The 24,436-nt window shown below is 39.7% G+C and overlaps 1 protein-coding gene across 1 annotated transcript in view; it reads right to left on the bottom strand.

Annotated features, from left to right (window-relative positions):
• The window catches only part of LOC139971108 (zinc finger FYVE domain-containing protein 26-like), a 48,434-nt gene extending 41,001 nt beyond the window's left edge, over nt 1-7,433 (bottom strand). The window contains exons 1-4 of the mRNA XM_071977310.1: nt 7,200-7,433; nt 4,883-5,160; nt 2,055-2,139; nt 610-699 (exon numbers count right to left, since the gene is read on the bottom strand). Coding sequence (XP_071833411.1) covers nt 610-699; nt 2,055-2,139; nt 4,883-5,094 — 387 coding nt within the window. The 5' untranslated portion in view covers nt 5,095-5,160; nt 7,200-7,433. The remainder of the gene's footprint in view (nt 1-609; nt 700-2,054; nt 2,140-4,882; nt 5,161-7,199) is intronic.
• Nucleotides 7,434-24,436: the final 17,003 nt, after the last annotated feature.

The following is a 24,436-nucleotide window of genomic DNA, read 5'->3' as shown; positions in this document are numbered from 1 at the left end:
TACCAAAGCATCTGTTGAATTAAATAAGGTAATGACTTTGTCACAGTTGTCCACACAGGGTAATGTCCACAATGTAATGTCCACAATGTAATGTCCACAATGTTTGTAATTCAGACAATGAGTAGAATCAGCAAATCATCCACAACCTCAATAGCATATATATCCACAGGAATTGTTCTTGTTTGTGACAGATATATGCAAAGGTAATGTACTCGATTGTTCATTGAAATGCATTTCTTTCGGAAATACGTTATGTTGATACATTAATGTGATACTGAGATGGTAGAGTAGCTATGGACAGGGAGGGGGAGTGGCATCACTTATAAAACACCTATTCCATCAGCCTCCCTCACCAAGAACCCTCAATCTTCTGTCTCCTCTCCTATCCTTATGACCTCTATCTCCACCCCCACCCCCCCCACCACCATCTACTTCCCCTTCCCAAATGTGTAAGCCATTCAGGAAATATAATGATATCACTTAATGCACTTTTTACAGCTTAAATTGACCCATATTCCCAAATAGCCTTTAAACCAGAAATCCATAATTGATAAACAGTAACCAGAGTAAATTCCAGCATATACAAGGGAGTTTGTAGGATCGCTTTACCTGGAAAACTGGAGGTGAAGACTCTGCGTGAACTTTCATCAGTAACATGAGAAACTCTACTTTCAGTTCAAACTCAGGAGGCAAGGCATTCTGGGAAAAGAGAACGATGTTTCCATTAACACACCAACAGATATCATGAATTAAAGTTAAGAGGATAAAAAATGACAAGATTTATTGAGTTTGACGATGTAGCATTGCTAGATCTTTCAAGAAAGTGCTCATTTTCCTTTCATGGTCTATTACGATAAATTGACAAGCAATCGCATCTCATGGTTTGCAATTTAATATTTTGTAATAACTGTTTTCAGCTATCTACCAAGGAGTACAACCATAATCAGAAGAAGTAACTCTGAAACTCACTTGCATGGCTGTTACATTCAGTGAAGTCACAATTGCTTTGATCATACTACAAATTTTGCAGAGGTCAATAGTCCTTCAAAATATGAAATAAAAAATAAACTTTTCAGAGAATTGCTTATAGTGATTAGTGAAAATTAGCAGTTATTTTATGGAATGATTTATATTGTACATCCATTAACTAAGAGTTTCCATTCACAACCATTCACCTTCACTGAAATGTTTGTAACTGAAGATTGTTCAATTTCTGGGAAATTCTATAGTATTTTCATTTTCTTTTACATTTACATTTTCAAGGAACTAAAAAACAAGACTATTTCGTTTTTGAGGTTTGGAAGAAATTGTGCCATTTGGATATCACCCAAACTGTTACAAATAATCATGACGACACAGATTCACACTGTGTAACGATCTATTTATGTGACAGTATAACAAGGCAGTATGTAATTTGTAATGCACAGTGTAATATGGAAACAAATGACTGTATACCTCATGATACATTTTTGTATTCCTTTTTTTTTTAAAGACTTTCGAAAAACTGCAGAACAGATGTATAAAAAGAGGGCTTGTTGCAGAAAGAAAGTCAGTCTTATGTGAGAAAATTTTCAATAACGACTTTCTTTCTATTTTAAATTAAGCATGTTTAGTATTCTGCACCTTGTTAATGATATTTACTTTGACAAAGCACAAAACGGTTTCAAGCAATTAACCAAATCCTGATAGCAAAACTGGATTTGTACTGCCATGTTTCGTATCTGCCTAGCTTTCTAGCATGATCATAAGATCTGACACCATTTTAAACACCAAACTATATTAAGTCTCTTGATTATATTTGTTTCTGCCTACAAATATCATTCCATGAAGAATATGCTACACTAATCTACAAATCTTTCATCTATGCATTGCTTCCATCATATCCCTGCCCAGACCTACGAAGAAAGAAAGTCGCTGTGGAGCACATGGTTAGGATAAAATATTTATCCTTACAAGCTGTCTATTATGGTGAATTTACAGTATTAAAGTTGGAATCAGGTCAGCATTTTCTACATCATGTGGGAAGCTTTTTAATAAATTAGTCAGATTTTTACCTCGGCTGTTGTAGTTAAAGTCTTCAGAAGCTGGGAACAATGCCAGGAGAGATGTACAGGAGAAGGCAGACTGTCAGATCCAAAGCTTGAAAAAAGTTTAAAAAAAAATTGACATTTACTGAAGTATGAAATTACAAGAGTAATTTACCACCACATTTAGATGTCTTGAACTTATTTGACAAGTACTCATCCTTTTGACTTTGCATACATAACAAGACACATATAATTAATGAGCTGCCTTTCAAGTTTTAATCACTAACAATGACACATTTCTGTTACAAGTATTCTGTATTTATTCTGTAATTATTGTGCAGCAATACGGAAGGTTCATTCACTGGCACAATCTCTGGACTGGTTTTCTTATTTAAAAACAATATTCTATAAACACCAGCTCATAGAGTATGTTCATTGTGCAGGAGATCAAACATACCTCACAATTATATCCATACCACTTTTCTCACTGATCCAAAAACAGGAATGAGGTAAATAATTTCTAATACACTTGGATGCTACAGATCTGTTAGTGAACCTTTACACATTTGTACTGTTTAGCTCAAACAACCACAGATGTTACATTCAATTTTTTCTTGGTTACAACTGTATGGTGTACCTTGATCAAGAATCCTGATCACATGAAAGTTTATAGCTCATTAAATACATTCAAGTACAACTCAAGACAGAAAGCAGTCTTTTAGCTCAAAATCCTTTTTTGCATTTAGTCACCAAGTTACTAATTTGGCAATTTTACTCAAACATCATACAAATAATATTACTAAAGGTTAAAAGGTACTAATATGCCATTCTCGACTCATTCACCAAATGAATATTAACTATGGGAGTAATTAATTAATCCAAATAATTCTACAAATTTTGTCCTTGGAGACCTTTACAAATTAGTTTTCACAAACATAGTCACAGTTTTAACCTTTACTCCAATGGGTATTTGAAATAAATCTTTCACTATTGCAAGCTATTTCTTCCATGTGATGTTATTATCCAACAGTATCAAATAAATTAATAACAAGAGCATCAATGATGCAGTATCTCAATACTGGAAGTTCTAATTTCGATTCCTAGTTTCATATCTTTGCTCTGTCTCTACAATTATCAATATCAATATATATAATATTTTTGGTCATATAGTTTGACGTCAATGACAACAGTCAAATAAGAAGAGGCGAACAACTCGACCATATTCTTGATGCCCACCTTGAGAAAGCTAGGCCTATCGACCTACTGTACGTTACTGTAGACTGTAGTGGTGACTACCATCAAAACTGTGTACACTTCCAAGTATCAAAACAACCCACGTTTTTCCTTCTCAATAATTTTGACATGAAGATTTCGTGGATTTATGACTTGGAAAAAATAATGTACAAGTAGATTACAAGTTTTTAATTGAAAGTGATGGGTGGCCTCCTCCTCTCCTTATAGCCACCCCAGTTCCTCTCCATTTTAATATTTTCTTTTAATTCTTTGAATATTTGATGTCAAACATCACAGGTTCAAAAGAACGCTAAACATACTTCTTATAACCTTATAGTTATACATCTTATATCCTTATAAATAAAACATAAACTTATCCAATTTTTATAGTCTTATAAAAGTTGTGATGCTATGGCTGGCTCCTCTTTTATACATACTCCAGTGAAAATAAAATGTGATAGATTATAATTTTTGTTCTTAATTCTTTTTTTTTTTTTTGGGGGGGGGGGTTAAAGAAATATACCAAACAAGCTGTTAATTCATAATGATGCTTCATTCTAGAAATGCACAATATACACTCTATTCCAAATTAATAGTTGTTGTATTATACCATTCACATTTTGTTAAATTTATGGAGTCACAGTTAAAATATAAGTTGGAAACTTAAGTTAAAATTAAAACACACTGTAAGGCAATCAAACAAACTTACTGCACCCTGGCCCAAAACTGCCTGAACACCACCAGTACAATGCTAATGTGGCCATTACTAAATGAAGGTCTAATATAGGATGCACTACTGTAGGCCTAGCCTAAACTTGTAAACACAACAATGTGTATACGTAATTATACAAAAATACCTGATGGGCAATCAAACAAACTTATCATGACTCTTGCTCTGAAAAACTACCTGAACAACAGTACAATCCTTAAATTGATATTACTAAAACCATGGAGCTATAAACAGACGAAGTCCTAATATAAACTAAATGTAGTACGACAATGTGTATGAAATTAGTGTGCAATGCACTACCAGTACCAGCAGCATATCTCACAACAGTACAGAAAATTAGTCGCGAGGGTGGCCATTTTCGTATATCTAACATGTAGCTGCCATGGGTCCTAACCAATCTGCTACAAACCAGAATTGGAGGCGGGGCTTGAGTCATTGCCAATCTGCTACAAACCAGACTTGGAGGCGGGGCTTGAGTCATTGCCAATCTGCTACAAACCAAACTTGGAGGCGGGGCTTAATTATCAAAAACAAGGAAACAAACAAGTTTTGTAGCGTGTGCAAAAAAGCCTTGGTTCAACAGTTTTTCAGGGGATTTGGCCAAATTTTGACATAAATCGGTGAAAAAGTCATGGAATGAGATACAATTCTGGAATAAAAAATAGTAACTTTTGTTGGCCTATATGATATATGCTTGCTCTGGAAATTTCAGAGAAAAAGAACTTCGTATGAAGACGCTGAAAATTTTTTAAGAGAAGAGAGAGTCCCACTTACTGTTACAATATCTCTATACATGTAATGTATTGAGATAAAAACATGAATGTTAAAAGAGCTGCTTAAATATGCAGCATCTATAGGAGACTATAAAAACTAAACTACTTTACAACCTTACCAAGTGTTGTGAGGATTCTTTGCCAAGGCCTGTAGGAGATCGACAGCTTGGGGTACACCACTATCAGTCTCATTTTGTGCATGCAATGAGATTAAGCAGGCCCTGGCCAGTTCCCACTGGCCGAGCTTAAGGTTATTGCAGAAGGCTACGAACAGCTGTTTCAGAGATATTGAAGCCTCTTGTCCAAATGGATGATGGGATGGCAGATCCATATTGTGTGTTCTCACAGAGACTTTGTTAAATAAAATATCTCTGTTACCACTTTACTGCTGGTAGCCCTGTAGAAACACAAGAACAATGCATATTAACAAGTAAATGAAATAGATGTACAATCATGCATGAGGAACAGAGTAGGCATACTGTAAATTCAAAAGGCAGGTAATAAAGACGTAATGAAAAATATACTACAAAGGCCTGAGTATTGTGTGAATGAAAGTAATCTAGAGAAATAGCAATGAACTGCAGCATACATGCGAAATAACATAATGTAAAATATTACACAAGTTTTATTGATATCTTTTTGATAGCTTGCCGATGTGATCATTAGACACAATGCACCCACATTAATGGTTCTAGAAGCTGAAGCTTAAATGGAATGCATATCAATTGTTACTTGTTGGCACTGAGAGTTGCTAGTAATTATGACCTTTATGTTATTAATACCTTTTTCTTGAGAAGAGAAAGCTTGCTGATGACACAAAACTGACATTCCTTCTAAAATTTTGGGTGCTGAAAGCTTGCTGTGTCATCAAAATCTCAAAATGTTCACTGGGAGTAGCTTATGTTGGTACCATGGACTAGGAATACTAGAGGTTTTTTTCAAAATTTGAAAATCTTCCAATAGGTTTCATGTTCTGAAGAACTACAAAGTTTTGAGATGTTTTCAAGGAAATGGATAGTTGGACACTTGTGTTTTAGTTTTTGCTTTAGTAAATCCAAAGGTTACCTGAGCCAACAGAACTGTGTTCAAAACCCTATCTGTGTGATGATTATGGTTGAACACCAGCTCATAGTGGTCAAACCTCTTTTCCATAAGTTTGCAGAGGTTTAAAAGGCAGGCATGTAATTTTTGCAACCATTCCTGCTCTCGGGGCCATTTTATGTCACCATCTGACGGACCAGAGTGTAAAGTATCTGACCACTCTCTCGAAAAGTCAGGTAGGTTACTTGGCACCTCAGTTATCATCACTGCTGTGCAGCTATTGTGTATGAAGTTGTTTTGGAGCCCCATTTCCTATTATGAAACTAGAAATTTACACCAAATCCAAAGAAGATGCCATTTACAACACTGATTAATGCAGCAAGTTTGTTATGTAGATCAAGAGAAGCAGGAACCTATAGGTCATGGGGCAGACATCATGCTACATCATATAGGCCTGAAAAAAACGTTATAAGAGTTTGCTCGGCTGTCCTTCATGTATACATGCATATTCCTGAGAAGAGGCCAGATCATTATGGTTTCAGGGTAGGCTGTATTCAAATCACATACTAAAGGTGCTTTACACTGCACAAGCACCTTCAGGAAATCATAATTGATAATGTGCACTAACTTCACTGAGAAGTTTTTTCCTCACATGTTTCTAATTAAAGTGCTCATACAAAAATCAATTGCCATGTACTTCTTGTTTCTTCCTTCCACTGTGATTGTTTTAGTGCCCTGGACTTTAACAATGTACAGTTATAGGAATGCAATAGAGCTATACCGTATAGGCCTAGGGTCAATCAAGAACAATCACTGATGAATCAACTAGAACAATCACTGATGCTATTTGATCCTATCCATCCTGAGCTGGCTCTTTTGGTATGTTAGCCTTGGGGATTAGGGTTGGGCCTAGTACATTAGGTTAAGAGGCTATGGATTCGTCAAGTGCCCAACAAGTGCAACATTACCCCTAGTTAACCCTTTAGCCCTAATCTGCAACACAAACTCCCCTAAATTATGAATGGGAGTGGATTTGTGCTATCCTTTTCCACTTTATAGTTTCTAGTTCACTAGACTAGGCCTTGGTTGAATTTTCTAACATGTAAAGGTTGTTTACACTTACCACACACACGATTGTCAGGAAATGTTGCAGTGGTCTGACACATTCTGTTGATGTTATAAAATAATACTGAAAAGGCTAGGACTGCCTAAATTAGGCTAGCAGTCGACGCACCTGTCACTACATTCCGTGTCCTACGTAAAAGAGCAAGGCTAGGCCTAGCTTTACGTTGGGCATAGGCTACAACAATAGCGGTATTTATTCTAGGCCTAGCCTACATATCACTACTCTCTTATGTTAAATTGCAGGCCTAACGTTAGGCACATAATACCAACTTGTCTACAAATGAAAGGCAATGCGGTGTGAAACTCTGTACACCCCGTTTCTTGTGCACGAATTCTGCATCGTGAGTTTAGAAACCTCGGTCATGTTAGGCCAGGCTAGCCATATAGTGCTACCCAGCTCTTTAGTTGCGACCGAATTACTCAGACCGGTATTACTCAGCTGTGCACATCTGGCTGAAGTTGGCGAACAATAAGAGCGACATCGGGCTGAAGTTGGCGAACAATAAGAGCGACCAATAGTAGCGAACAATAAGAGCGACCAATAAGGGCGACCAAAAAATGCTAGAAAGTGCAAATGATACTACGGAGTTGTGTAGTGGCCTTTGTAATGAGCCATGTGGCAAAAATGATGTGTTTAAAGCAAATTGAATGATCGAATGCTTTCAATCGATTGCAATCAGGAGGGAAAGACAGGCTTTTGGACGTTCCATGCATTAAATAATTTATTATAAGAGATTCACACCCGACAAACTCGTAATTATGGAACTGGGTATAAAATATCCCCAAAGTCAGGGTATGGCCTAACTCATTATCGTAGTAAAGCAAAATTATAGCTCTTAAAATATCAGACCTGCCCCGAATATCAGCGAAAAGCGTAAGTTTAGGGTAAAAGATAATATATTTGCAAACAAAGCTTAATGGGAAACATGAAGAAGGGTGGGGCGAACGTTAAAGCTGACATTACACTCTACCGAAGTATGTCAACAACCGTGAGGGACGATGTCGGGCAGGGGGTTATTAACAATTAACTCAGCAACTGAAAGTAAAACGTAGCATATATATACTGTTATTCAAAACCGCATCTGGCAAACAAATAAAATATGTAACTCAGTATCATTGGGGAGCAAAAACGTAGCTGACGTCACCAGCTATCACCCCATACCAACAAACCTCGGGGGACGGTATCATTTAGGGTGTTATTAACACCCAAACTCGACGCAAAGTCGCATTTACAGTTTAAATACGGTTTTTCAACACGATTTTTGGCTAACAAATCAAATCTGTAACTCAGTATCATTGGGGTCCCCAAAGTAGCTGACGTCACCAGCTATCACCCTATACCAAGAAACCTCGGGGGCCGGTATCATTTAGGGTGTTATTAACACCCAAACTCGACGCAAAGACTCATTTACCGTTTATATACGGTTTTTCAACACGATTTTTGGCTAACAAATCAAATCTGTAACTCAGTATCATTGGGGTCCCCATGGTAGCTGACGTCACAAGCTATCACCCCATGCCAACAAACCTCGGAGGACGGTATCATTTAGGGTGTTATTAACACCCAAACTCGACGCAAAGTATCATCTACAGTTTAAATGAGGTTTTTCAACACGATTTTTGGCTAACAAATCAAATCTGTAACTCAGTATCATTGGGGTCCCCAAAGTAGCTGACATCACACTCTATCACCCCATACCAACAAACCTCGGGGGACGGTATCATTTAAGGTGTTATTAACACCCAAACTCGACGCAAAGTATCATCTACAGTTTATATACGGTTTTTCAACACGATTTTTGGCTAACAAATCAAATCTGTAACTCAGTATCATTGGAGTCCCCATGGTAGCTGACGTCACCCTCTATCACCCCATACCAACAAACCTCGGGGGACGGTATCATTTATGGTGTTATTAACACCCAAACTCGACGCAAAGTCGCATTTACAGTTTATATACGGTTTTTCAACACGATTTTTGGCTAACAAATCAAATCTGTAACTCAGTATCATTGGGGTCCCCATGGTAGCTGACGTCACCTTCTATCACCCCATACCAACAAACCTCGGAGGACGGTATCATTTATGGTGTTATTAACACCCAAACTCGACGCAAAGTCGCATTTACAGTTTATATACGGTTTTTCAACACGATTTTTGGCTAACAAATCAAATCTGTAACTCAGTATCATTGGGGTCCCCAAAGTAGCTTACATCACCCTCTATCACCCCATGCCATCAAACCTCGGGGGACGGTATCATTTATGGTGTTATTAACACCCAAACTCGACGCAAAGTCGCATTTACAGTTTATATACGGTTTTTCAACACGATTTTTGGCTAACAAATCAAATCTGTAACTCAGTATCATTGGGGTCCCCATGGTAGCTGACGTCACCAGCTATAACCCCATACCAACAAACCTCGGGGGACGGTATCATTTAAGGTGTTATTAACACCCAAACTCGACGCAAAGTCGCATTTACCGTTTATATACGTTTTTTCAACACGATTTCTGGCTAACAAATCAAATCTGTAACTCAGTATCATTGGGGTCCCCAAAGTAGCTGACGTCACCCTCTATCACCCCATACCAACAAACCTCGGGGGACGGTATCATTTAAGGTGTTATTAACACCCAAAGTCAACGCAAAGTCTCATTTACAGTTTATATACGGTTTTTCAACACGATTTTTGGCTAACAAATCAAATCTGTAACTCAGTATCATTGGGGTCCCCATGGTAGCTGACGTCACCAGCTATCATCCCATACCAACAAACCTCGGGGGACGGTATCATTTAGGGTGTTATTAACACCCAAACTCGACGAAAAGTATCATCTACAGTTTATATACGGTCATTCAACACGATTTTTGGCTAACAAATCAAATCTGTAACACAGTATCATCTGGGAGCAAAAACGTAGCTGACGTTACCAGCTATCACCCCATGCCAACAAACCTCGGGGGACGGTATCATTTAGGGTGTTATTAACACCCAAACTCGACGCAAAGTCTCATTTACAGTTTATATACGGTTTTTCAACACGATTTTTGGCCAACAAATCAAATCTGTAACTCAGTATCATTGGAGTCCCCATGGTAGCTGACGTCACCCTCTATCACCCCATGCCAACAAACCTCGGGGGACGGTATCATTTAAGGTGTTATTAACACCCAAATTCGACGAAAAGTATCATCTACAGTTTATATACGGTTTTTCAACACGATTTTTGGCTAACAAATCAAATCTGTAACTCAGTATCATTGGGGTCCCCATGGTAGCTGACGTCACCCTCTATCACCCCATACCAACAAACCTCGGGGGACGGTATCATTTAGGGTGTTATTAACACCCAAACTCGACGAAAAGTATCATCTACAGTTTATATACGGTTTTTCAACACGATTTTTGGCTAACAAATCAAATCTGTAACTCAGTATCATTGGGGTCCCCAAAGTAGCTGACGTCACCCTCTATCACCCCATACCAACAAACCTCGGGGGACGGTATCATTTATGGTGTTATTAACACCCAAACTCGACGCAAAGTCGCATTTACAGTTTATATACGGTTTTCAAACACGATTTTTGGCTAACAAATCAAATCTGTAACTCAGTATCATTGGGGTCCCCAAAGTAGCTGACATCACCAGCTATCACCCCATACCAACAAACCTCGGGGGACGGTATCATTTATGGTGTTATTAACACCCAAACTCGACGAAAAGTATCATCTACAGTTTAAATACGGTTTTTCAACACGATTTTTGGCTAACAAATCAAATCTGTAACTCAGTATCATTGGGGTCCCCATGGTAGCTGACGTCACCCTCTATCACCCCATACCAACAAACCTCGGGGGACGGTATCATTTATGGTGTTATTAACACCCAAACTCGACGCAAAGTCGCATTTACAGTTTAAATGAGGTTTTTCAACACGATTTTTGGCTAACAAATCAAATCTGTAACTCAGTATCATTGGGGTCCCCAAAGTAGCTGACATCACCAGCTATTACCCCATGCCAACAAACCTCGGGGGACGGTATCATTTAAGGTGTTATTAACACCCAAACTCGACGCAAAGTCGCATTTACAGTTTATATACGGTTTTTCAACACGATTTTTGGCTAACAAATCAAATCTGTAACTCAGTATCATTGGGGTCCCCAAAGTAGCTGACATCACCAGCTATTACCCCATGCCAACAAACCTCGGGGGACGGTATCATTTAAGGTGTTATTAACACCCAAACTTGACGCAAAGTCGCATTTACAGTTTATATACGGTTTTTCAACACGATTTTTGGCTAACAAATCAAATCTGTAACTCAGTATCATTGGGGTCCCCAAAGTAGCTGACATCACCAGCTATTACCCCATGCCAACAAACCTCGGGGGACGGTATCATTTAAGGTGTTATTAACACCCAAACTTGACGCAAAGTCGCATTTACAGTTTATATACGGTTTTTCAACACGATTTTTGGCTAACAAATCAAATCTGTAACTCAGTATCATTGGGGTCCCCAAAGTAGCTGACATCACCAGCTATTACCCCATGCCAACAAACCTCGGGGGACGGTATCATTTAAGGTGTTATTAACACCCAAACTTGACGCAAAGTCGCATTTACAGTTTATATACGGTTTTTCAACACGATTTTTGGCTAACAAATCAAATCTGTAACTCAGTATCATTGGGGTCCCCAAAGAAGCTAGCGTTACCCTCTATTACCCCATGCCAACAAAAATCGGGGGACGGTATCATTTAGGGTGTTAACACCCAAACTCGAGGCAGAGTCTCATCTACCGTTAGTATACGGTTTTTCAACACAGTTTTTGGCTTACAAATCAATCTTACTTTTGGAATTTGTCATTAAAATTAAAACCTGCAGGGTTCTCGCCCGCTTTTTTGTCAAACCGGGTGGTCTCAAGTGCCGATGATCAATTCGGATGCCAAGGGTATCCGCGCGATCGCGTAGCGTAGCGATCGCACTCTCGGCGTGCGGTCAAGGGGCAAAGTTCGTTGTGTGGGTCCAAGGGGCTAAGCCCCCGGAAGCTCCGCGATTTTCGTCTTTTCTAAGTAGGCAAACTGCTTGAAATTGACTTTCTCGAGCTATGATTTATAAATGCTCAAATATTTTTCAATAACTTAGAGTTATACATGACTGCCGAGTAATAAAGACAAAATAAACTGGTCTTGGTGATTCTTCCAACAGCCAAGCCACTTGAAATTCGCGCTACTTTACAAAGCTATGATTTCTTAAATTTTCAAATGTATGGCAATAACCTGGACATTGCTGTTAGTTATACTCTACAGTATAAAGAAAAATAGTCAGCTGACCATTGACTAGAGTCAACATTACATAAACTGCTACATAAACTGAATGACTATTTTTTTTGTGTGTGTGTGTCACGGTGATTCAGTTGTGACTTCATTTTTTTCCTGCCCTGGTTTAGGTTATACGATGTTTAAATACAAACATTCTGGCATCTCTCAGTACCCAGAAAACACAAACTTCGTTCGCAACCTTTTGCTGTGTAAAAGCAGGGATCGTTTGTGTCGCGATATCACTATACTGAAGCGCTTACGTGATACCTGGAATGTGTTATTTGCCGTGGTTGCAGTTGGGAATAGGAAGAGTGAACTGAAAAGTGTGAATATTTAGTCGATGGTTTTATTCACATTAAAAATGTCAAAATGTTTCAGTAGTACTTGCTAACGTTGATTATTTATAACAGCTATAAAACCAGGCACCCAACTTTCAAACAGCTAGGGCGCACAACTTTCGAACCGATCGGCGAGAGCCAAAATCAAATTCAAACCTGGAGCCCCGCCCGGTTAAATCGGACTGGCGAGAACCCTGGCGTTATTACCTGGTTAATACATATTCAAAATTCATGAAGGGCAACTTCAGAACATGGAACAAGAGTGATCATCACAACCTGGGATAAATAACCTTATCATGCATGGATACAAATGTACTAATTGAATTAGTGCTCCTGCTTTTGTATTTTTGATGGTGAGTGTATCTTATCAGATCTGTATTCAGCAGTTGTTAGATCTGTGGTAGAGAAACATTATCATTGGTTGAGTGCACTTTAAAGGGAACACGCATACACCCTTTGTTCATTATATGACGTTTGTAACTTATAAAATACAAGTTGATCCCTCCATATCCAATATATGTCTTCTGAAACATCACGAGGGTACCTTTGTTGGAACATAAAAGGAGATTGAAGAATTTAGCCGACGATAGAAAATAAGATTTAGGTAACTGCATGCCTGTTGATTATGCCCTGAGTTGGTTAACGGTATAGTACGGATTAAACCGATAGTGACTGAAACAAAAAACTTGAGGTTTCATCGGTTGTTGATTACACAGACTTGTGTAGGTACGTTTTGTTGACCTGGATTCAGGTCTCTCTAAATGATACACCAATAGTTAAAAGTCGAAAGAGCTATTTTTTAAATTTTCATTCCAGTGAAGTTAGAGCATGTGTACACATCAATGAAAGATGACCAAACTTGATCATAGTGTCCTTGAGTAGTGGGTCATATGGGTGTTTAGTAAGTTTATGCCAAAGGTTATACAGAGGTCATCTGGGTTAATTGTGTGAACACACTCAAAATGCTTCTCCTATATGGGTGATCACCAGGGTTGTCACCAGACCATTTTTAGAGCCGGGTAATCTGTGACAGTGATCCGCGCCCTGGGGGAGGGGTATAAAGGGAGGGGGTGTCCCCCTCCCCTTTTGAAAAATTTTCAAATCCTGATGGTGCCTACATGCAAAATGGTGGCATTTAGAAAGGGTTTTGATCCTCAAAATTCTTCTGAGATACCTTTGTTTTTCATGTGGATCACTGAATTTTCCTGGGATCTTTTTTGGTATTTTTTTGTATTTAGAGCCCCTCATCACTCACCCCAGTGTTATTGTTCCAAATGCACATTGTTCTCATTTAGTATGCATGACCATTAAATCCCCCCAAAAAGGAATTCACATTTTACCTGTACGGCAGTGTACGCGGGAAATCATTGGTACAGCAGGCTGTCGTCTGATGATTTGCATGCTACAGTACTGTACAACATTCTTACAATGTGCGTGAAACACTTGTTCTTAGTTAAACTTGGCAAATCGCCAAGAAACGATTGGCAGTGGAACGTCTCTACATGCATAACTAAACAGCGAACAGTATCCAATGCACCGAGTCTTGTCTCGACATGTTTTTCGAACAGTACTCAGTGCAACGTTTCCTAGCCTAATGTGCCTAAAGTCCACACAAACGCGAGGCCTAATGTTACTACTAAAAATGATATGTAATCCCGAAAGGATGTATGTATGTATGTATGTATGTATAGTGATCTTCCCGCAAGCAGGAACTTCCCGCAAGCAGGAACTTCCCGCAAGCAGGATAAGGCACGAAGTTTCCTTCTTGCTTTTTATTACTTCTGGTAACCAGAACATATCGGGGAATAAAATAAACATGTATAAAAAGGTTTTGCCCTTCAACATGAAACTATTCTCGTTTAAAACTTTCTTTCAGTCAAAGTTCGTAAACTTCGTACTCGTGCTCGTAGGCCTACTCTGGATGTTTACAATAAACAATTGCATATAACGTGTGTTGGTTACAAGCGATCGGTTTACGCAGGGAGTTGTTATGAACTCCCTGGTTTACGCTACCTCCACGCTATGAATAGGGTTCTATCGATCGGTTCACTCCCATTGTGTCGGTGGTGAATAGCTAGCGAGGGGAATTTGCGTTCCTTTATTTGGAGTGCGGGGAAAGTAGCGTTCCTTTATTTGGAGCGGGGTTAATTACAGATAAGCTGCGTTTTGCACTGAATCGCGCTAATCTTTACCAAGTTACTTATTGGCGGTACTGTAGGCTAATTTGTGCCGGGCGGTAACGCTGAAATTGACCTTGAGTACCGGGCGGAAATTTTGAGAGCTGGGTAGCACCGCCCGGCGCAGTCCGGCGTGGTGACAACCCTGGTGATCACCATGCTGGGTCATAGTGTTCACTTAATATGGAGACATAATTATGGTGAGTTCAAAATATGGATGTCAAAGATCATCTACTTATCTTTTGCAGTAAGTTGTATGTAATACCGAAGGTTCTTTTCGTGCAGTTTGCATTGGATTATGAAGAATGTTGGTCATAGTGTTACTTGAACAGTAGTGGTAAGAATTTGGGGCCAAAGGTCATCCGGGGCTCAAATTGGGTGTTACTAAAACGAATGACAATTGCGTTACACATAACGAATGACAATATGTTGTACACACTAAAAAAATGCTTTGACTAAAACGAATGACAGTAATGACAGCACAGAAATTTGCTTCAACCGGATATCACAGTTCAGACTTCGTGGGTATCTAGATCTAGTAAAGTACGGACAAGATAAAAACGCAGGCGCGGCGGAACGGAAAAATTATTGGGGGGCTAATGTGTGGAGACTATCTAAGCGGAGCGCCACCATCAGTCGGCGCGGAGCGTACAAGAAAATTTTGGGTTTTTTCAAACCCCCAGATGGCCGGAAACGGCACTTCCCGAGTGTTTTATGCTGCGAATACCTAGCCCTAAAATATGGGTCTCAAGCCTGCAATTTCTCAGATTGCACGTTAAAGTCTGTAAAAAACATTGTAATTTGTATATTCGATGGTGTTTTAAGAGAGTTGCTATTACTCGTAGTGTACTCGCAAAGGCGTTTTTGAGTGTAGTAAGGGCAGTGGCGGAGCTAGGGGTATTGGTCAGGGGGGGCAAGAATGGTCTATAGGGGCGCTTTCGACACTATCTAAGCAGAGCGCCACCACAGGTTGGCGCGGAGCTTACAGAAAATTTTTGAGTAAAGATACTCCCTAGATTGCAGGAAATGACCCTTTCCGGGCCTTGCTAATTTGCAGATAAACGGAGAATAAATAGGTGTCGTCGCCATTTTGTCGGAAAATTACACCAACAGAATATGACAAATGTCAATAGGTATATGAGAGCGCAATAAAATAGTCAATAATCGCGAATAAGTAAAAAGTAGTGAAAAGCTGAAAAGGGCGCCAGCAGTCCATTTGAGTCCTTCATGGGGGGGGGGGGCATCCGCCCCCTGACTGTATATATGGACGCTCCGCCACTAAGTAAGGGGATGTTGGAGAACTGGCTGAAATGAGGCAAGGCATTGGCCTAAGACGAAGTTGTGTTACGCTTACCGGTACTCACACTCGCGGCTTCCACTTTTCACGGGGCGTGAAGACGCGGTTGGGGTGACAATGTGGTCTATAGCTATGGGACGGGCCGAGGGTCCCCCAGCAATTACTTAAATTATTACACCTATATAGTGTACCTGTGCATCGGACAGATCGACAAGTATGCATTGAAAAATGGGCAGATGCACGTTTCGGAGCCTTGGTAAATATTGGGGGGGGGGCATATCATGCATTTGCCCCCTCAACTTTTTCATTGGGGGCTGAGCCCCCCCCCCCCAAGCCCCCCTGTTCCGCCGCCACTGTTAAAAAACGCACCTTATAGTAAGCGAAATTGTAAGTCTGATTTTAAAAAGTAAATTTAACGTCATTTTTCCGATATTAATTGTTAGAAACTAACAATACTATAATCTTGAAACGGCTTCAGTTATCTTTCTCTATAAATCTATAGAGGTAAAAAGCACAGCACTCAAGCGCATTCTCACACAAAAACTATCCCTGTGGTTTCTATCCGTAAATTACACCAAAACCCTGCAACCACGTAACATGCGATTTTCCTCAAATCATTTTTGCGTAGAAAACCAATAACCGCATTTACTCCACTCCGTTAATCATTCTATCTCCACTCAACAGTGTCCTTCGTTGTCATTCGTTGTCATTCGTTATCATTCGCTGTCATTCGCTGTCATTCGCAAATGATAATTAACCCTGTACAAAGTCAATTGTCATTCGGTCATTCGCTGTCATTCGTTTTAGTTTGTCCCCTCAAATTTGCGATTTTGTGTACAACACTGTGATTTTCTTCAGCAATAAAAGTTTTTTTTTAAAAGAAATATCACTAAATTTTTCAATAAACTTTCAAAAGGTAATCCATAATTAGTATACCCTGTAATTTGCTTAAAAAGTCATGGTCTTTTCTCTTCTCTTCTACTTAGATATTAATTTCATTACTTGTCGTTTGTTGCATGTCTATTGAAGAATTAGGTTCTTATCAGCTTACTGCTGAATGCCGGAAGATCTATGAAGATTCATGTGGAGTTTGTCTAAGTTTGTTTGTTGTTTGTTTGTTGTGTATGTGTAACTAAAAAAGTCAATGCAACTTAAAACTTCATGAAATGTACGTATAACTTGAAAAGATATCAGCCCAGCTGCTTTTCACGTAGTTTTGGCCGTTATGCGTTTGATTGCAAAAACTGGTACACAATCAAATCATCATCTTAACATTGTTGAAAATATGAAAATATCTCAACTACTTCAGTAAGTAAACCTTGATTGAAAGCCATACTTGATATATACATTCCCCTTATTATATACAAGAAACATATTGTATATGTGCTGTCAATGTTAAATGCCAGATATCGAGTCAATATATTAGGCTAATTTATGTATTTCGAATCATGAGCCGTTTATTCTTTTTTATTCACTTTAACCAGTCATTTATAAAATAAGTTTTTTTCGGCACAATTTGAACAAGGAGGTCAGATACGTTATATCCTGTGACGGAATTGATGCTTTAACGCAAACGTATTTGAGAGAAATAACCAAAAACCATGGATTTGATCATCGTGTTTGCAACTCGGTGGTCCAACGTCTTAAAACAATTCACATGCTTATATGCAATTAGGTGGTTGATTGAAGACAATTTGAGAAAAATGCCATGATAACATTTATCGCTAACCAATTTATATGATATGTTTTGTCTAAACCAAATTTACAGTTGGATCATTGTCATTAGACTACCCATCACATGTTATCTCAAATTGGTTCTATTGGATCCCATTTTAGGAAAATCGGGCCTGAACTTTCACAATTTGCTTATACTGTCGACATGATTTTGTTGTCTGTCAAATAAATCCATCTTTAGTTCACGGGGATTAATTCCTTTGGTATTTAAAAGGAATACAACATCGCTAAGCCTTCTATTCTCCATTGCGGTTGCATATCGATAAACTTCTACACACATACTAAAAGAAGTTTGGAGACATATTAACTATATTTTGACTAACTCTTGTAATACGGTGAAATGTGACTGTACACTGACACTAATATCTATTCCGAATTGGTCCGGATATACTGATCGGGGAAGTTTCTTGTTATTTCATTTCAACGATACTATATGAGTAGGGTCATTTTAAGCTTACTTATGTATCTTTGTATATAATAAAAGGTATTCCGTAAAAAATCATAGCTTTCCTAATAGCTTCATTTTAATTTACGGCTTTCTCAATTAATTTCTCTTCTTTCTATAATGTGAGACACATTCTCTCTACACTAAATATAAATCGGATAGCTTGCGTCGAGTTTAGGTGTTAATAACACCCTAAATGATACCGTCCCCCGAGGTTTGTTGGTAAGGGGTGGTAGAGGGTGACGTCAGCTACTTTGGGGACCCCAATGATACTGAGTTACAGATTTGATTTGTTAGCCAAAAATCGTGTTGAAAAACCGTATATAAACTGTAAATGCGACTTTGCGTCGAGTTTGGGTGTTAATAACACCTTAAATGATACCGTCCACCGAGGTTTGTTGGTACGGGGTGATAGAGGGTGGCGTCAGCTACCATGGGGACCCCAATGATACTGAGTTACAGATTTGATTTGTTAGCCAAAAATCGTGTTGAAAAACCGTATATAAACTGTAAATGCGACTTTGCGTCGAGTTTGGGTGTTAATAACACCATAAATGATACCGTCCACCGAGGTTTGTTGGTACGGGGTGATAGAGGGTGGCGTCAGCTACCATGGGGACCCCAATGATACTGAGTTACAGATTTGATTTGTTAGCCAAAAATCGTGTTGAAAAACCGTATATAAACTGTAAATGCGACTTTGCGTCGAGTTTGGGTGTTAATAACACCTTAAATGATACCGTCCCCGAGGTTTGTTGAAATGGGGTGATAGAGGGTGACGTCAGCTACCATGGGGACCCCAATGATACTGAGTTACAGATTTGATTTGTTAGCCAAAAATCGTGTTGAAAAACCGTATATAAACTGTAAATGCGACTTTGCGTCGAGTTTGGGTGTTAATAACACCTTAAATGATACCGTCCACCGAGGTTTGTTGGTATGGGGTGATAGATGGCGATGTCGGCTACTTTTGGGACCCCAATGATACTGAGTTACAGATTTGATTTGTTAGCCAAAAATCGTGTTGAAAAACCGTATATAAACTGTAAATGCGACTTTGCGTCAAGTTTGGGTGTTAAAAACACCTTAAATGATACCGTCCCCCGAGGTTTGTTGGCATGAGGTGATAGCTGGTGATGTCAGCTACTTTGGGGACCCCAATGATACTTAGTTACAGATTTGATTTGTTAGCCAAAAATCGTGTTGAAAAACCGTATATAAACTGTAAATGCGACTTTGCGTCGAGTTTGGGTGTTAATAACACCCTAAATGATACCGTCCCCCGAGGTTTGTTGGTATGGGGTGATAGAGGGTGACGTCAGCTACTTTGGGGACCCCAATGATACTGAGTTACAGATTTGATTTGATGGCCAAAAATCGTGTTGAAAGACCGTATTTAAACTGTAGATGATACTTTTCGTCGAGTTTGGGTGTTAATAACACCTTTAATGATACCGTCCACCGAGGTTTGTTGGTATGGGGTGATAGATGGCGACGTCGGCTACTTTGGGGACCCCAATGATACTGAGTTACAGATTTGATTTGTTAGCCAAAAATCATGTTGAAAAAACCTCATTTAAACTGTAGATGATACTTTTCGTCGAGTTTGGGTGTTAAATAACACCTTTAATGATACCGTCCCCCGAGGTTTGTTGGTATGGGGTGATAGATGGCGACGTCGGCTACTTTGGGGACCCCAATGATACTGAGTTACAGATTTGATTTGTTAGCCAAAAATCGTGTTGAAAAACCGTATATAAATTGTAAATGCGACTTTGCGTCAAGTTTGGGTGTTAATAACACCTTAAGTGATACCGTCCCCCGAGGTTTGTTGGCATGGGGTGATAGCTGGTGATGTCAGCTACTTTGAGGACCCCAATGATACTGAGTTACAGATTTGATTTGTTAGCCAAAAATCGTGTTGAAAAACCGTATATAAACTGTAAATGCGACTTTTCGTCGAGTTTGGGTGTTAATAACACCATAAACAATACCGTCCCCCGAGGTTTGTTGGTATGGGGTGATAGAGGGTGACGTCAGCTACCATGGGGACCCCAATGATACTGAGTTACAGAATTGATTTGTTAGCCAAAAATCATGTTGAAAAACCGTATATAAACTGTAAATGCGACTTTGCGTCGAGTTTGGGTGTTAATAACACCATAAATGATACCGTCCACCGAGGTTTGTTGGTACGGGGTGATAGAGGGTGGCGTCAGCTACCATGGGGACCCCAATGATACTGAGTTACAGATTTGATTTGTTAGCCAAAAATCATGTTGAAAAACCGTATTTAAACTGTAGATGATACTTTTCGTCGAGTTTGGGTGTTAATAACACCCTAAATGATGCCGTCCCCCGAGGTTTGTTGGTATAGGGCGATAGAGGGTGACGTCAGCTACCATAGGGACCCCAATGATACTTAGTTACAGATTTGATTTGTTAGCCAAAAATCGTGTTGAAAAACCGTATATGAACTGTAAATGCGACTTTGCGTCGAGTTTGGGTGTTAATAACACCTTAAATGATACCGTCCCCCGAGGTTTGTTGGTATGGGGTGATCGCTAGTGACGTCAGCTACTTTGGGGACCCCAATGATACTGAGTTACAGATTGATTTGTTAGCCAAAAATCATGTTGAAAAACCGTATAAAAACTGTAAATGCGACTTTGCGTCGAGTTTGGGTGTTAATAATACCCTAAATGATACCGTCCCCGAGGTTTGTTGGTATGGGGTGATAGCTTGTGACGTCAGCTACTTTGGGGACCCCAATGATACTGAGTTACAGATTTTATTTGTTTGATTTGGTAGCCAAAAATCGTGTTGAAAAACCTCATTTAAAGTGTAGATGATACTTTTCGTCGAGTTTGGGTGTTAATAACACCCTAAATGATACCGTCCCCCGAGTTTGTTGGTATGGGATGATAGCTGGTGACGTCAGCTACTTTGGGGACCCCAATGATACTGAGTTACAGATTTGATTTGTTAGCCAAAAATCGTGTTGAAAAACCGTATATAAACTGTAAATGAGAATTTTCGTCGAGTTTGGGTGTTAATAACACCTTAAATGATACCGTCCCCCGAGGTTTGTTGGCATGGGGTGATAGCTGGTGACGTCAGCTACTTTGGGGACCCCAATGATACTGAGTTACAGATTTGATTTGTTAGCCAAAAATCGTGTTGAAAAACCGTATATAAACTGTAAATGCGACTTTGCGTCGAGTTTGGGTGTTAATAACACCATAAATGATACCGTCCACCGAGGTTTGTTGGTACGGGGTGATAGAGGGTGGCGTCAGCTACCATGGGGACCCCAATGATACTGAGTTACAGATTTGATTTGTTAGCCAAAAATCGTGTTGAAAAACCGTATATAAACTGTTAATGCGACTTTGCGTCGAGTTTGGGTGTTAATAACACCCTAAATGATACCGTCCCCCGAGGTTTGTTGGCATGGGGTGATAGTGGGTAACGTCAGCTACTTTGGGGACCCCAATGATACTGAGTTACAGATTTGATTTGTTAGCCAAAAATCGTGTTGAAAACCCGTATATAAACGGTAGATGCGACTTCGCGTCGAGTTTGGGCGTTATTAACGCCCTCTCTGATGGCATCTTTTCTCAAGGTGGTTTTGATTGGGTGATAGAGAGGGTTGCCAGCTATTACTTGCACAATTTGAAAACTTTTATTGTCTGATAACACACCCATGACTCTGTTAAATAAGTGTGTCAATTAGTTTAGTTTTTAAAACTTTACTTTTCCCCTTGTAACATTGGAATTGCCCTTAAACTTCTCCGTAGTATCATTTTCCCCTTAGTGTTCGCTCTTATTGTTCGCTGGTAATGGTCGCTGTTATTGTTCGCCAACTTCAGCCCGATGCTGTGCACTGCTTGACGTGACAAGATCAGCTGACTGGATTAGGGAATCAACTCCCGATCATCATCACAACTTCCTCACAACAATAACATGTGCAAGTGAAACCGTAGTAAGTGGATGATTTTCTACTATGTTGAAACCAGCGGCTAATGCATGTAACCCTAGCATTCAATATTGTTGCTTCATCCTCTTAATTTTCATCTTGATCATCTTGGCGCGACCCTCCAGTGCCGAATGTAATTGTGCGTCCTGCGAAAGGGGCCCACGGGGAAGAGGTATCCCCCCTCCCACTCACAGCTGAGACATTTCCAGTAAATTAAGACTAAGAGTGCGATACTTGCAAAATGGTGCTTTATGTTGCAACTTTTGAAGTAATTTATGTGCAAGATTTTCCACCTTTTATCCACAAATATCGACTATATAGTTTTTCTTCCGTATTTTAGCGACCCTCCAAAACATTTTGGTTATCGTTATCGCAACCACCAGGTTATAAAGCAGGGTATGTATAGTCTACAACAAAACAGTGGGCACTGGGCTGTACCAACTTCCTAATGCAGGAATAACAGTTGAGGCAAGGGTTGGGGGTGAGTAGGCCTATGGGTATAGCCAGGGGCGTCAATCCGATTTGAAACGTGGGGGGCGTAATCGATTCGAGTATTCCGGCCGTAAGTATACTATCTAAGCGGAGCGCCACCATCGGTTGGCGCGCAGCGTAACAAGAAAACTTCAGATTTCAATACCTGCCAGATCGCTGGAGATGGCACTTGCCAGGCTGGATAGTAGCCATCTAGTGGCGTAATTTCGGGAGAAAATTACAAATTCGTCACTCAGTAAATCTGCAATAAAGTTCATGCGACCTTAATTTTTGGTGGATTATTTCTTTTATTAGTGATTCCAATTGACATGAACATTAGAACCCAGTGCAAGTTGACAAATGATGCTGCGAACTGGAACCCCAGCCCCATTTTGCCCACTATAACAGGACAGAAAACCCCTCATTTGTTCGAACCCATGACAACTAACAATCTGTGAATAAATTTATTTCGAAATGGGCACATTGTATTGCACCAAGTCGGTCAAGGAATGACCTCAGGGCCTCAGATATAGGCCTATAGGAACGATGTCCCAAAATGTCCCCGGACATATAGGCGAAGGAAGCTAACAGCCGCGACTACATGTGAGTTTCTCGACTTGCCCTCCTGGGAGTCATACCACAAAATGGTGCATTTCCTCATACGCCATTATTAATAATTTAAATAACTAACTAATTAGGCACAGTCCAGATCCGAGTTCGTATAGTGAGCTTAGCGCAAATTTGGCCAAAGGTCGTTATACGCCAGCATGTTAAACCACCAATGACTTGTAATGCCACCCGTGACACAATTCCAATGGGACTGTGTCAGTTTAAATTAATTGCTAGGTCTACGAGAATACATTTCTGTGAAATTTGAAACAAGGATGGCAAGACAAACCACTTTAATTATATTTCAGGACCTCACACATGCGCATGCATTGTCAGACTTAAAATAGGTCCCATGTGAGTGGTGGCTAAAGTGATGAAGGCATCAAAATAAATCAGTGGTTGTTCGTTGGAGTCCTCACCCAAGTTACCTCGGTTGCTAGGTGGATCTGCATCTGGTAATCGGATAAATTCTGGTCGGAGCGTACTATGTAACCACCGTGTACCCAGGGACGGAGCTAAGGCCTGATGATTGGAGGGGGGGGGGGGTGTAGTGGCTGTAAATCCAACTGGATGGGTTTTGAAGCCAGAAAATTCCGACTGCTGTCTTGTGCGCCCCCCCCCACACCCTCGCGCTACCCGTCAACGATACACCAAATCTTTCGCGACTGCACTTTTGTTGCGAACTTTGTTCGATACATTTGTACCCCAACCAAATATTTTTTTGTGAAAATTCGGGCAATATGCTGATAACTTTTTGGGCACCTACTGAAAGAAAGATAATTTGCAATGTGTTTTCAGTCGTTAAACTTATATTATTAGTACCATTAATATTGTAACGACTTCCCCAATATTTGTAACCAATATGGAACGGTAATAACACGGAACATGATTGTATGTTATTGGCATGCGATGTAAAAACCGATGCATGCTTATATGATATGCACATTAACATGCGGAACGCGCGGGAAGCGCGCGAAAATTGTTGGTTATATTTTTCGGTATTTGACGGTAGTTCTATTAGGCATTTTTTTTTTGGGGGGGGGTATTCAAAATCATACGAAGATTTGAACGGTGGAGTATAAGAATCGCGAGATACAATTTCTCAAAGTGGCAAGGAAAACGTG

This window comes from Apostichopus japonicus, chromosome 8 (assembly GCF_037975245.1).
Source record: "Apostichopus japonicus isolate 1M-3 chromosome 8, ASM3797524v1, whole genome shotgun sequence".
NCBI classification, from domain to species: Eukaryota; Metazoa; Echinodermata; class Holothuroidea; order Aspidochirotida; family Stichopodidae; genus Apostichopus; species Apostichopus japonicus.
This window is presented reverse-complemented; position numbering and strand designations above follow the sequence as displayed.